At 38.8% G+C, this 15,570-nt stretch overlaps 1 protein-coding gene across 6 annotated transcripts in view; it reads left to right on the top strand.

Annotated features, from left to right (window-relative positions):
* The window catches only part of impg1b (interphotoreceptor matrix proteoglycan 1b), a 28,805-nt gene that overhangs the window by 10,919 nt on the left and 2,316 nt on the right, over positions 1 to 15,570 (top strand). For 3 of the 6 annotated variants that reach the window (XM_054741637.2, XM_015969950.3, XM_015969951.3), the window contains exons 11-17: positions 1,299 to 1,894; positions 2,313 to 2,402; positions 11,256 to 11,475; positions 11,811 to 12,021; positions 14,277 to 14,462; positions 14,567 to 14,750; positions 15,005 to 15,088. In XM_054741637.2, coding sequence (XP_054597612.2) covers positions 1,299 to 1,894; positions 2,313 to 2,402; positions 11,256 to 11,475; positions 11,811 to 12,021; positions 14,277 to 14,462; positions 14,567 to 14,750; positions 15,005 to 15,088 — 1,571 coding nt within the window. The remainder of the gene's footprint in view (positions 1 to 1,298; positions 1,895 to 2,312; positions 2,403 to 11,255; positions 11,476 to 11,810; positions 12,022 to 14,276; positions 14,463 to 14,566; positions 14,751 to 15,004; positions 15,089 to 15,570) is intronic. The other 3 variants (XR_008563434.2, XM_015969953.3, XM_015969952.3) reach the window with 2 other exon arrangements.

Genomic DNA, 15,570 nt, shown 5'->3' on the forward strand with positions numbered 1-15,570 from the left:
ATTGGAAGGACATTCCCTAGTTTAGGTACCAAGCCTGAAAAAGTGTGACCCCCATTGATTCCAGACACACTGTTGGCAAATTCAGTTGCAGCTGTCCGGCCAAACGATAAATAAATGAATAAATTTTCTCCTGAGACCAAAGAGGAAGCCCGTGAAGGGCAGCCAGGTCTGAAAACATGTGATCACCTTTCCCAGTGCTCATTAAAGAGATACTATGCACTGTTTAAATTTTTTAAATCAGTTTCTTTAGCCAGTATGTGCTAAAATGACCCCTTTATAGGGTTAATGAAATGTCACTCAAACCCCCACAACCCACTGTGGCCAGAATACCTCATTTGCAACTTCAAAGTAGCCAGACCGGTCCCTGTTGGACTTTAAGTGGAGCTGACATGTCAGCACTGAATCTGCTTCCAGCACGTTTCCTGCATGTTTTAGATCATTAACACAGCAGATTTGTTTGATTTCATGATGAATCGCTCCTGTAGACACTAATGAAGGCTGAGAAGACATTTCAGCAGTTAGATTAAGGTGTTAAAAAGATGAACGCACAGCAATAAGAGTTTCACTTTTGCCTATACTAATGGAAACTAGGGGGTGCTAAAATACAGCCAAAACTGCAAAGTCTCCCTTTAAAATCACAGTTTAGACCATTTGTAGGAAGGGAAATTAAAGTTGACTGATGCTAGCGTGTATTAAATTAGTAAAAGTTATGTTCAAACTGTCACTTCCAACATTAACATGGCTATTAAAAATTTCCACTATTATAAACTTAATGATCTGAGAAAAAGTCTGAGAAAAAGATATTTTCCCTGTTTTGCAATCAACAAATTAGAGAAATTAAAGGTTAACTCTTTATTAAGTGATCTAGGACTAACCATTAGACCTGTTAGCAGCTGCACCTGCTCAATGAACGTGAAAATGTAGGTAGTTAGAACGAGTTGATGGATTATGATCCTTAAACTGTAGCCAAGTGTCTGAAAGACGTAACAAGTCAACAAAATGATCAAGTTGAGAAGAATTGAAATTGAGAAAACATGAAAGTCCAGTTCTTATGAGCTAAATTTAAAGTCACAAATACATTTTGAGGGGTATACATAGGAATCTAGGACAAGTAGGGAGAACTTTAACTAAAGGTTGGACAAACATTCAAAAATGAATGGAAAGACTTGTACCAATGTCTTCCTGGCTGTGTAAGTACAAAAATGATAGCATCCTGTAACATATCAGTGACCGACACACACTTGTGTTACAAACATGCATAACCAATGAACTAATGCTCCTATATTTTGCCTTACAAGAGCCTGAACAGACAGATGCAGAAAACGATATACATCTGGAAGACATTGAGGAGGTAACTCCAGGCTCCCAACCTGAGGAATGGCTGACTGATGCACCCACTGATGATGACCTCGACCCACCAGACTCTATAGCTCCTACAGGTCCAGATCGTCCTGTGAAAGAGCCTCCAATCTCCTCCCCTTCATCAGGCCAGGACAGTGGACTAGAAGCAGACGTGGAGTCTCTACCATTCCCGGCTGACAGAGAGGAAACCCTCGAGGAGGAACGTGGAGGGCATGGTGGAGTGACCCACATCTCAGTGAATTCAAACGAAGAAGGAGCCGGGGCCAGTCAGAACGAGACTGTGGAGGTAACAGAGCCCCTGGAGGAGGAGAGCGGGAGCGGATTTGCCTCAGAGTCTGACGAACGTCCATATGAATCTACAGCGGCACCTGCCATGAGACAAGTCACCACACCTCTGATGGCGACCGTGGATAAGGGCAAAGAGTTAGTGGTTTTCTTTAGCTTGAGGGTCACTAACATGATGTTTTCTGATGACCTGTTCAACAAGAGCTCACCTGAGTATAAATCCCTGGAGAATACGTTTCTTGAGCTGGTAGGTACACAAGCATTTTCCTTGGATATTATGCTTCTCCATGCTTTATTCTCATACTTCCTTTTTTAAGCAGAAATGTGATAAAACTACAGCTGTGCAATACTTATATGTAAATGGGAAACCCCAAGTTTGTATTTATATATTCATTTGTCCTGCATAAATGAGGACTATACAGCAAGCCTTATCCTTACAGGATATATTTTCTTAAAATCAAAGGTAAATTAAGATAAATTTCTATTTTTTCCAACATTATCTTGTATTTTTGTAAAAAAAAAAAAATCAAAACAAAACCAGGGTCAAATCTGCAGTAATTTGAAAAAAATAAATAAATAAAAAAATAATAAAAAAATTAAATAAATACAAAAAAATAATCATGCATGAAGAGAAATTCCTGGTGATGTTGTTCTGTTTCACTTAGACACAACACTCTGGGTCCAGAAACTCGCCAAACCCTGGAGCATCCAGTAAATCTGGGCCTAGGAGACAGACGACTTTAGCCTCTATACCGGTATCTTTAACGTTTGCTCTGTTCTTCCATGTTGCAACTACTTCTTCCTCATCTCTCTGAGAAAGACTGACCTTCTTTTGTCTTTACATTACTTCCAAATGCAGTAACTAAAACTTAGATTTTTGTTTTTGTTTTAACATTTCACCATTTTTTCAGATTGGAACTCATTTTAACATTGCACTGTGAACTGTCCTGCTACAGATTGTCATGCCTGCTGGTTTTATCTGTAAATCTAATTCACATGTTAAAAACAATCTTTGTGCATCTTGCCTTAATGTGCTAAACTTTGCTGCAGTTTTGTTTTGTGTGACTCACTCATGACTACAAACGGCTTTGCCTCCATTCTTCTGGCTTTCCCTCCTTTTCTTGTTATGTAGAATGAAGCAAAATACTGGCTGATTTAAAAAAAAAACACAAGTCAGTGTGTATTTGTCATTGATGTTTGTCTGCACTTCTAACAAAAACTGGGTTTTTGTTATTAAGAGAAAAACTGGTTTTAGAGAGAACAGATTAAATCCAACACGTGGGACTTTCATATTACTAAGTCTGAAACATGTAAGCCTTTTACCAAATGAGTTACACACAGAGATCCCACTTTGTTTGGATTTTCTAATTATCGAAATCAGATTTTCTTTTCAACGGGAAAGTAAACCCATTATTAAGAGTAAAAATCACAACATCAAGTGACTGCACCACAGATGGATGTGCACGAGGCAGTGAACATAGATCATACTTCTTGCTAAACTAGTAAGGCCACAAGAAAGAGTGAGATTGATTTTGAGCCTTCTCCTGTTTTTGATTCATAGTATTCAGGTAGCATTTGGTGTCGTATCATATAGATTTACACAAAACAAGTCTTTCCTGCTTCTATTCCGCCCGTAACTCTTAAGGTGAGTGGGATTGAGTGTTTGTCATCTCTGTATTAAAAGCTTGCAGAGACACATATACATAACATTTCTCTGTGTGTTGGTGTGTTTTTGGGCTGCATCACACCGGCTCTTCAATTGAAGAGCAGTGCAGAGGAATTTAGAGTGGTTATTTCACAGAATGGGTTTGTCAGAGGCTTTTATCAGAGACGAGTTGGAATATATTATGAAATAGATTTTAATGACATCATTATTAAGCTGAATTTATCTCCATATTTATACAAATAAAATATTGTCATGCATACAGTTTTTAATATGTGCCTACAAAATCAGATGTCTGCAATTTAGGGTGCAATCTGACAAGGAGTCTCTTAAAGCCATACTATGTAACTTTTTCATATCAGCCACTGGGGGGGGGGGGGGGTAGGTACACGTATTTAAAGGGGCGTTGTATCCCTTTAAATAAGGATGTTTCTTGTGGCTTATATCTCATGCTGCAGCTTTTGTAATTTCTTGAACCTTCGGGGCCACTGTAAACAGTGTAAATAGTTGCAACATTTGTTTGAATATTGTGCTAATTATTTGGTTGCATTTAAGTCACAAAGTGTCTTACTTGCGTTTTCATTTTCTTGGTAGTTTAGCTTAATGTCATCACTATTTTTTTGCACTCTCCAAACCAGTTCCTCTTTTCTCTTGTATCAAGTTACAAGTATCATATGTTGCTAATGCCTCCAAAATTGTATCACACTTCTCACAAGTTCTCATTAATGACAACTAGATTGAGGAGAGTTCAGGATTATTTCAAAAGAAAATTCATCTGGCAAAAGTTTGAGCATGTTCAAAATTCCAGCACACATCAGCGAGGCCCCACAACTCACAAAATGAAACAGAACCGTTGCAAACATTTCAAGATATTTTGAAGACTCTTTTCCAAATAACGTCCTACTCATCGACATATAAATATTGGACAATGGGTTTCCATAGTCTCCAATAACACATTTCTGAAGATAAACGGAGGTGGCCCCCACCGCCATTTTGACCGTGTCACAGGTTCCGTCAAGCCCAGACAATTCCACAAAAGGGAAGAGAGGTGGAGCTGAGGGTGGGGCTGTAAGGCTGGGATCAACTGACGACACCCGGTCGAACTAGCTACAAGCTAACCTGAAGCTAACCCAAAGCTAATGCGGAGGTGGGAGCTAAGCTAACGGAGGTAGCAACCTAGCTACAACCGGAGTTAACTGTGCACAACACCAGAGCTTCTGAGTCAGAGATTCGCTGGGCTGACCGCTGGGTAAAACTGGGTGGAACACAGAGGTTTCCCGAAAGCTCCACAAGCCGGCAGCCCGAAGCCACGATCAGACAGAGATGCGCCGAGCTGCGGGGAGGGGAGAACCGGGTGGAAAACATCGGTCTCCTGAGAGCTCCACAAGCCGATAGTCGGAACCCAGCTCCACCAACATGTTATATTTCAACCCATTTTCTAAAGTGCAGCATTATGTTAAATGCACTGGGTTTTACACTATTACATTTAAATTTCATGGTTAAACAGTACATGTTAAAATCTATGCTCAGCTCGGCAGTGACCTAAAATACATAAATATAATTTTACTTACCGAAATAAATGAAGTGGAGACTCCTTGGACGCTCTATTAGTGCAATTAATGCCACAGCAAGTCATTTTGTCCAACAATTGCACAAATAATATCCAAAAAAGAACACACAAACACAGAGACTCAAAATCCCGGAGCAGTTTCCAAGCCAGACCGAGGCTCTACTGAGGCCTTTCCACGGAGCTAGCTCTGTGGTCATGTGGGTCTGAGGCGGCGGTCACGTGGGTCGGATGCTCATTAATTATACAGAATTTTAGGCTTTTAATACACTTAAACAGAAGAGTGAAAAAAAATTCACCCCCCCCCCCCCCCCCCCCCCCACAGAGTTGTCATGAGTGTAAACTAGATCATTTAAACAAAAAACATGTTTTGGAACCAGGCTGTAAACATGTTTATTTCTGCTGTGAAATTGGTATTTTTAACATGGGAGTCAATGAGGATTTGCTCGCTTCTGACACCAGCCCCCAGCGGATGAGGGTGGAACTGCAATTTTTGTCACTTCCGCGTTGGGCTTAATTTTTCACCCGCATTGTGGGGGCTTGGTCCTACTCTAATATTTTCCACAGTTGACAAAAATGCTTAAATTGTGTTTCTAAATTGTTGTAAGGATTGTGTGCCATATTAACAAGCTCTTATTGAAGTATACAGTAGTTAACTTGACAAGAAAGCATGCATTAGAAGTTTCAGCTCATTACGCAACAATAGACAGCTCTAGGTTTATAAGCTTGACTCTCCTGTGTTACAGTGAGAAATGATGAAGCTCCTTGGATAAGAAGCAAAACGTCTTCAAAAAACCAAAAAGATCCAGTTGCCTTAACTTGAACCCCTTTAGATTATCATATTTTTATTTGTTCTCACTGCATATATTCACTTTATTATTTTAATAAATTAGATATTCAGCATGTAATAATGTAGCCAGCACAAATAAACAATACCACATAGTGCGTATTTTTCTGTAAGTGACATCGGTATGCAGTGCATGACTATTTGCAGGAGTGAGGTATTCACAAACACCTAACCCTAACCCTAGAATTGTTTTTCATAGTTGTGTTGCAAAATTCCAGCGATCGCATGCTTGCCGTCTTAAGGATAAACCTGCAGATTGGAGTCCAGAACGGTCGTGGGGTAAAATAATATGATAATAAGCTTAGTAAACACACTTGGAATGTTGTAGGTTTACACACTCTGCTGCTTAAACTGTGTTGGCTTTTACAAGGCAGAGAGCCTGAATCATGGGATCTTTATCTACCTTAGTCACTGGTGGGTGACTCGAGGTAAGAGGCTTTAATGCTAGGCAGCTCCTGCACTGCCCTCCACAACACACACACACACACACACACACACACACACACACACACACACACACACACACACACACACACACACACACACACACACACACACACACACACACACACACACACACACTACGCTAATCAGTTTTGAATCTCCTTAGTTTGATGTCATTCAAGTTTATGTGGACTTGTGCACGCATGTTTTTCTCAATACTGACTTTTAAAACTTAACGCTGTAAAGAAAATGCAATAAAACGGGGTCTTTTTGGTTTTTAGTGTTTTTTAAAGCATTCATTGTTTTATGAAAAGTTACTTATTTGCAAAAGTAACCGCACTCTTGGTGAGGACTATTTTTGTTCCATGTCTGCACCAGTTTTCAGGCTGATAGTATGGTTATGCATTTGATTTGCTCACGTGTTTTGTATTCGGCGGTACGTAAGGTCCCAATTCTGGAACTGAGAACATGCAAACTGAATTGTATTGTTACTGCTAGGCCAAATGGCCTGGTGAGGAATGGGCTAGCTTTTGTAAAATTCAGGGTTTGAGTTAATAGTACAACATTCCTTCCGACACAGCCAGAAATAAAGATCACCTTGTTGTTCTAACTTTAATATTATGAAATGGTTTTGGTGTTTTGATTTTGTACAGCAACCTGAAATGTACTGTCTTTTAGATCATTTTAACAATGGTGTATCACATTTTAATGTGTTATTATATGATACTATGAAAACAATAAAAAAATGGCACTTTCCACCTAAAGTTATTAAATATTCCACCAGAGGGCAGGCGTATTTCCATCTAGCAATATTTGGAAGAAAGTACTAATCCTGTTAAAATGGCAGAAGATATTTCAAATCATATGTTTTTTGAATATATTTGGAAATATCAGGTTAAATCATTGCTAAAAACAACACTCCATCTCCAAATTTTAGTGGTTGCCCAAACCATGCCTTTTAACTGATCCTTTTAGCTTCCTGGCAAATCTAAAGTGGTCAGACGTTTGAGCGGGTAAGTATTTAGTATTTATTGACCGTTTGTAAATGATCATCTTCCTTTAAATGGGCTAGTTCTGTTAAAAGGAGGACACATTTGTATGAAACTCATCCAACCTAGTTTATAAATCAGTGGAAGAAGCGCAAATGATCACTGGGAACCGTAACATAATGTGATGCATCAGGCAGCCCATTTAAAGTGACAGAGTGAAATGGCTCGCTGGCTTTTTGGAGCTCATTTGTGGAACTGCATATTGACCTCCTCTCCCACATATATACATGCATATATGTGTGTCATTAGCCCATAGTGGCTTGCAACCCCCCTGTCTTTCCTGCATCAATTACCCCTGTACCTACTGGTTTGTGACGCAACCAATAAAACTGGGCATGGAGTTTGGAAATGAGTTTATTTACAATAAATCAGAGACAACCAGTTTCACGGCAGCAGAATACCACTTGTGACATGAGCGCAGGAACACGTTGCTTGTTTTATTTTTATAACTCAAGAACCAGTAGATACAAGTGTAACGCTGTGTGAACGCTTTGGCTGTGTTTGTGTTTGAGCAGTGCCTTTTTATTCTAAGGAACACAATCAGCTGAGATTCGTACGTTAAAGTCCCCAAAGCTCCGTGACATTTAGCACTGAGACAAATGGGTGATCCTGCTCAAAGTTGTGTGTGTAGCGGTGCAGAAAGTTGCTCCTTTATTTGTTCTGAAATCCGAACCAAGATGCTACCTATTATGGGGAACTGGTCCTGTCTTTAAACCGCCTGCCAGTGATAGGTGAGGTAACCCGATCAGAGCAGAGCTCCTTAAGGCCTCTTATCTCCCACACAGCAGTCGTAAGCTCTCCCCCTCACACTGCGCTGGTTTGATGTTTGCCTCATCTGTAGTGAACTCAGAGTGACTGGAAGGAGAGCGGTACAGGTCGATGACATTGATGCAGGTTCATTACTTCCTCCTCGTCCTAAATACCTCTGCTGCCATCAGTCTGTAGTCCTGGGAGATTAGTTTCTGCTGTAATCCAATATACAAACCTGCATCCAAATGAATCCTATTAAATATAACGTGGATTTTACTCAATTTTATATTTTAAAACAGATTCATGGAAGCCTCTGGAAACTAATCTACTGAGCTCGTTTATTAGGTTATTTTAGTTTTCAATACCTTTATAATGTCATTTCCATATCAGTCATTCCCACTAGAATCAGAAAGAGATCTCACTGCTGAGAACAAAGTATTCGTGGTTAGATTTTAATTGTATTTGTCTGAATTCCTACAAGGTTACAGAAAGTTACAGAAAACACACACACACACACACACACACACACACACACACACACACACACGCACACACGCACACACGCACACACGCACACACACACACACACACACACACACACACACACACACACACACTAGGAAAAAAGATTCTCCATAGTGTGTCCTGAGTTCCGTATAATCAGAAAATTATATGTTTTTTAAACAATCACAAACTTAAATGGACAATATAAAATGTATTTATGCCCTCTGCTGAATTGTATGTAAAATTGTTCAGCTTTCATTCATTAGTGCATTTTAATGTCCAAACCATCAGTAAAAAAATCATGAAAAATGTCTGATTTTCATCTTTACATAATGTAATAATTCAATAATAATAATAATAATAATAATAATAATAATAATAATAATAATAATAATAATATGAGCTGAGTCACTTTAGCAATGAAGCTTTTATACAGACGTCCACATTTTTAATTTTATTAGTGTTTTTAAGCCTTTTATTTCTACATTATGATAACTTTTAGTCATCTTTAGTCATTAAAAGTGAATTTTCATGTCTAGTTTCCTTTTTAGAGGGTTGATTTTATGTATTTGTAATAAATGTGCACTCAGGTGAGCACACACATTTTGACTACATATTTAAAAAAATATTAATTACAGTATGAAAATATAATATTTTTCCAGCATACACAAGTCAGGGAAAAGACGTGTCTAATAGGGTTTATAATAATGGCTTCTGCGCAGGTATACCATCAAAAGTCTCACAGTTGGTGTTTTAGGGCAATAATTCACAGCAACAAAGTTTAAACATCAGTCTATGCCAAGGGTATCCAAACGTTTCAAGAAGAGGCCCAAAATATTCAACTTTAAAGGTGCATTAAATTACAGTTTTACAGTAAAACAGTCACAAAACCGTCTAATGTCTCAGTCATGTTGGAAGGACAGTTACATTTAAACAAATTTCCTTCTCAGCCGGCTGGGGGATTGCCAGTTTTTCTCTTTTTAGCAAGGCAGAAGAGTCCTCCAATCTGTGAGCCTGCAGGGTTGCCAAGTCTGCAGCTACATTTGAAAATTGACAACGTCCAGTAAAAAGCATCAGCACTGTGGACAGTATGTTAACTGGTAAAATAAGTGGCCCAGAAGTTATTTCTTGTAACCCTAAAATGCCACTAGCCTGGCCTGCCAGACTCGTCCTCTGTTTGATTCTGCACAGAGAAAGAGTGTGGTTACTCACAGGCACTTGAGGGGCGGGACTAGTCCGCTTAAAAATAACCAATCAGAAAAAAGACGGAAATGCAGACTGTACCGTGCGACACTGTAGTTTTTCAGCTGTAGTCAAAAATGGTGTCTGGCGACAGCGCAAACATTAGAAGAAAGGTTTTTAGTGCTTCTACTTGTGGTTTTAAAGACGTGTCCAAGTAATTTAGAACAGAGGAAAGAGCCGCAGTGAACTCAATTTCAGTCGCCATGTTTATGACAAACCCAGCGTTGTGGTGTGTGACGTACGCTGTTCAGCGCTTATTGGCTCGGTTAGAATTCTCACGGGGTGGGGTTATTTGAATAGGAGAGTTCCCAGACCCTTTCTCTGTGCAAAATAAAACAGGGGAGGAGTCTGGCAGGCCAGGTTAAAGAGCCACAGCATCATTTTTGTTTTGCTCCATTATCGGGTAAAGAAGACAGGAAGCTAAAATTGAGCTAACAATGCTAACCTGAATTAGAAAAAAAATCTAAAATCATCTGGCACTAATCTGTAACTGGCAACCGCCATAAAACTCATGAATGGATAGAGTGGTCGTGGGGGCGGTCACTCAGAGCAGTGTTGTTTGTTTTGAAACATGGACTGCAGTACCCAAATTTGACCACAAGATGTCATTCTTACTTCATGCACCTTTAAAGTTCCCGTGTGCCACAAATATTAGATTTTTAATCAAGAAAATTCTATTCTAATTCATGTTAGTCAAAATCAGAACAAAAAATGTAAACAATTGTTGATAAGTCAACAATCTACCAATTAGACAAAAATATTCTAGATGTGCAACTGGGGCAACACAAAATTCCCCCAAAAGGCCATACATGCCCCCTGGGCCATAGTTTGGACATGCTGTGAACAAACGAATGTCTGCAACGTAACCGCAGCAGCATTTTAAGGAGGAGTGGACCAAAATCCCTTTAAATTATTACAACACCCCCCCCCCCCATTAAATGTTTACTTTATTTTACTTTTTGCTCAGAATGATATCAAAAGTATCGAAAAAAGATTTTGCACTTAGTTTTTTACATGGTGTGTTAGCATTTTTACTCAGTTGAATGTCAGCTCTTTCATATTTAATCCTTGAGGACAGATTTGTGCTTATTGACATTCCATCACCAAATAACATTTATTATAGATTTAATTTTGCTGTTTGTGCTTTAGTTTAATTCCTGCATTTAATTACGATCACAGCAGCAAAGGCACAATTTCATTCCTGCATTAAAATGTAATCGTAAACTATTAATTGAATGTTCTGGGAAATGTGACCTAAATAACACAAATCAACAGTGAAATGACAACTTCTTCTCTGAAGCGGAAAACAGTTGGATAAACAACAGCTTTGTTCTCAGAGTGACACAAATCTACACTGACGCTTAAAGCTGACAAGCATCCAGCACCGTCTAATTATTCAATGTCCTCAGATGAATTATTAAATCAGCTGTTTTTAGATCCTGTTTTCTTGCTGCAAACTAATAACTAACACCATGAATCTGTAGGAAATTGAAATCAAAATTAGTAGCAGAATAATCAGCTTTTTCCTCTCCACCCACACAGCTTTTACCATATTTCCAGTCGAATTTGACGGGATTCAAGCAGCTGGAGATTCTCAACTTCAGGAACGGAAGCGTGGTGGTGAACAGCAAGATGAAGCTGGACAAGCCGGTACCGTATAACGTCACCGAGGCCGTGCACTGCGTGCTGGAGGACTTCTGCAATGTAGCATCCACGCGGCTCGACATCGAGATTGATAGCCGCTCTTTGGAGGTGGAACCAGGTCAGATGTCTTTCATGATGGAATCACTAATCCTACTTTTAAAGTTGTAAAGATTTGTCTTCTTTTCGTGAATAAAGTTGTCTAAAGCAAAGGCCTCGTTTATAAGAAATTATATTTATTTGTCAATAAGGTGCTGTATAAATGAGTTTAACTCTATTTGACCTCATTAAAACACCTTTTTAAAGCAGACAGCTTCGTTCAAATCAATCAGTATGCCCTCCAAGCTCTCCTCTTCCTCCTTAAACAGTATGAGTTTGCATTAATATTAATGAAACACCTTTCCTGTTTTTCCCCCTCTTCTTGTCCGGTGACCTCTCTGTTCTGTTTTTATCCAGCTGACCAAGCAGATCCTTGCAAGTTCCTGTCCTGCAACGAGTTTTCCCGCTGTGTGGTCAACAGTTGGACCAATGAGGCCGAGTGTCTGTGTGATCCGGGCTACAGCACAGTGGACGGCTCACCCTGTCAGAGCAGCTGCATTCTGCAGCCAGATTACTGTCTGAATGGAGGACAGTGTGAAATAATCCCTGGTCATGGAGTCACCTGCAGGTACATACTTGTGACCTTTTAGATGAAACTACTATTGCACAGAAAGAAGATTGCATACTTCATTTAATAGGCTGCATCACTTTTTTTTTGTTGAATGCACGAGCTTTGATGTAAAATAAAACTCACTCAGTGTTGCCGTCAAGGGCACATGAGAGGTTATTGATGAAAACACTCAATGAAAACACAAAGAAAAGGAACGAGATAGGTGAAATTACACGTATTTAACAACCATTACCTCAAATCTGACTAAAACCTTAAATGTACCTCTATGAAAAAAAAAGGACGTCTGGTGTTCTGGTTCTGAGTATTTCAAGATAAAATCTGATTGTAGATGTTTTAAAAAAATAGCTACTTAACGAATAGACGATGTAGTGATTTTAAAGAAATCCGTTCTAAAGCAGTTTTACTTAAAAAGCCAGATTACTAAAAAAAGTTCTTGTACACTAATTTAAATAAAGGAATCTTCAATTTGAATGGTAATGATTTCCTAGTGAACATCTCCACATATGCACATCATACAAAAACTTTATTTAACCTCTTTGTTAACCAGTGGCACCCACAAGGGGTGGCCAAGGTCCCACCTGGAGAATTGCTGGCCACTACATTTGCCCTTCCAGGTAAGACTTGGCCTATCTTAATAAATCTTGTTCACGTTCACACAGAACATATATCCATCTTCTTTATAATTAACTGCTGCTTATCACTCTCAAAAAGACGTATAAATATTACAGTAATAGTTTTTGAGGATGTTTTTTGTTAAGACAAAAACAGGCAAATTAAACTGTTTTAAAATGCACAAAAATAAATGTTGAAAAATTATTGAAACAACTGAAATGTTTCTTTTTTTTCCTGAAATGTTTCTCCAATTTGAGGTAACAGCAGGGATTGAATTATGGGGGAGCCATGGGGAGCGTTGCTCCCCCGAAAGGGTGATGGGCTTTCCCATAAGCTCTCATCTGGCACACTCGGGGGAAGCCTGGTAAAAAAAGTGTGTAATTCGAACCCTGGGTAAAAGTGTTGGATCCATATTGTTTTTTAATTTTACCATAAGGAGCGGTTTGGTGTGCCACCCCATTTCCACTGACTGCCTCTGTCCACCTTTATGAAAACTTTCCAGGGCATCAAACATCCAGACCATTTAGAAAGCTGCTTTTTAGAGTTATAACTCAAAACTTTCAAATATTTCTTAAACTTGCAAACACTGTAAAGAAATTGTTTTATTTTGCATCACAAATTTAAAGCAGAATCAGCAAATGTAAGTTAGTTAAAGTATCATTTTATGCTCATTACTTCAGTAAAGATGAACCCGTTGTTATGACTGAATATTATTTACAGTGTCTTTTTTTTTTTACCCAACATTATGTTTTCGTAAAACTTTTGCATATTTCAGGAAATTTACGGAACATATTTTGCATGTTTTACAATTTTGTGACTCTGAAGTTAAGGGCTTTGAATTTCAAATATCTCTGACTGCAGTTTAGCCCTGTTCCCTGTATAAACATTAGATACATTTTAAAAGAGAAAACATGCCAGAGAAACATTTTCACCTGCTGTATGTCAGTCTTTAGTACCAAGATCATTTTAAGCTGAGAAGTGACAGTTATAGACATTTTGCTTGAATAGTGTTAGTATGCGTCCTGAATGGCTCTCTGAAATTGTAGCTTATCATAAAACTTGGTTAGAAACATTTTTAACTCTTAAGGTCTGTTAGCCGGGGCAGCCATCTTTAAATAGGCTGTGTCCAAAAGTTAACTGGTTTTAAAGTCTGTTCTTCTAATTTCCACAAATAGAAAGTATGTTTTTTAAAGTACAGCACTTTGGTCAGCTGCCATGTTTCTAAATTTGCTTAGAAATAAACTTGGTATGGTATGGTATGGTATGGTATGGTATGGTATGGTATGGTATGGTATAAAGAAGCTCTAGTGCAATACACAAAAACATGCTGCTGGCATAAAAGTGAAACTTAAGTTTAGACACGACATTTTGTAATATTTCATATAATTTGTTCAGATTAATTGAATTAATATCTATTCACTCTACCTTTAGGAAACAGGACTATATTAATGAAGTTACTGTTATGAAATCAGTCAATGACTGAGGTTCCTCCATACATATTTAATGCCACAGTATATAGTATTTATCTAACAGTACTTGTTTGCAGGAGCTTTTTGAAGCATTTGTCATAATCAAAGTAAAAGTCATTTTATTTATTCAGAAATACATTTATGCTCTGTATATTTTCTCTTCTGTTTCAGATGCCCAGTGGGTAAATACTGGCACTACCACGGCGAGCGCTGCAGCGAGCTGGTATCAGTGCCCGTGGACCCTCCTCTAATTATAACCTGCCTCGTGGGGAGTCTCTGCCTCGTTTGTGCCATCATCTGCGTTTTAATATTCATCAACAAGAAGTGTGTAAGAACCAAAAAGACGATAACGTTGGTGTAAGTCACAGCACACTTTTGCATCTACTTTGCATTACCCGTTTTGTCATTCGTTGTCTGTCTCCTGGTGTTTTACAAACAACTGCGCTCCCCATCTCCTCCAGGCATACCCTTGCGCCTTATGCCTTCGAGAATACTTTGAGGGAGAACCCGGTATTTGAGAATGATGATGGTGTTTTAACTCATGTGTCCACAATACCGTGTCCATCGAGCTCTGTCTCATCCCACTCCCAACAATCTGAGCAGGAACATTTTGCCACAATAGAAAATATACGGCTAAGTATTGAGGTACATCGTACCGCCAGATTATCTCGACTAAATACTAAACTTTGCCTAAAACTGCTCTAATGACTCTACCAACAGCCTCAACTACTCACCTTCATAAGTTTAAGAACTGCTATGTAGGTTTTAACAAACTCCTCTGAGCCGCCTCTTGTCTTGTACAGGTAGATTTCCTGGAGTAGATTCTTCATGTACGTCCTTCATGCTGCATCTGTCAGAGGTTAATGGCGTTGCAAACACATCTGCTTCTGTCTCTACAGATCCCCAGACAACTCTACACAACAAGATCAGAAAAGTTAGTATCGGAAATGGTGGATTTTCATCACAGTATGCCACGGAGCGAGGTGAGCTCGTAACTGATCCCAGCTCAGTGGCTGGGACCTAACATCTATTCAAATTTTGGTAACAACTTACAATAAGGGTCACTTTATTAACATTACTTTGTGCAGTCATCAGCATTACTAAAGTATTAACAATTGCTTAACCATATTATGTAATGCATTACAAAGCAGACACCCCCAGCCCTTTGTCCTATTAAGGACACTTAATAGTAAACAATAACGGTAATGTTAATAAAGGGGCCCTTATTGTAAAGTGTTACCCAAATTTTATGTTTCTACTTTAAAGGTGTTCTAGATTTCAAAACCACATTTACCTTGTTGTTGTTGAATGTAGGCAGCTTGGGGAAAGCCTGACCTACTTTCCTATGCAAATGATCAAAATTGTAAAGGCCACAAAGAAAGGGTTTGTTCTGAGAAAAGCTGGTATAACATGTCATAAGCATGTCTCACCCGTAGACATGATTATGTAGACGCCCCATTGGGCG

This window comes from Nothobranchius furzeri, chromosome 18 (assembly GCF_043380555.1).
Source record: "Nothobranchius furzeri strain GRZ-AD chromosome 18, NfurGRZ-RIMD1, whole genome shotgun sequence".
Classification (NCBI taxonomy): Eukaryota; Metazoa; Chordata; class Actinopteri; order Cyprinodontiformes; family Nothobranchiidae; genus Nothobranchius; species Nothobranchius furzeri.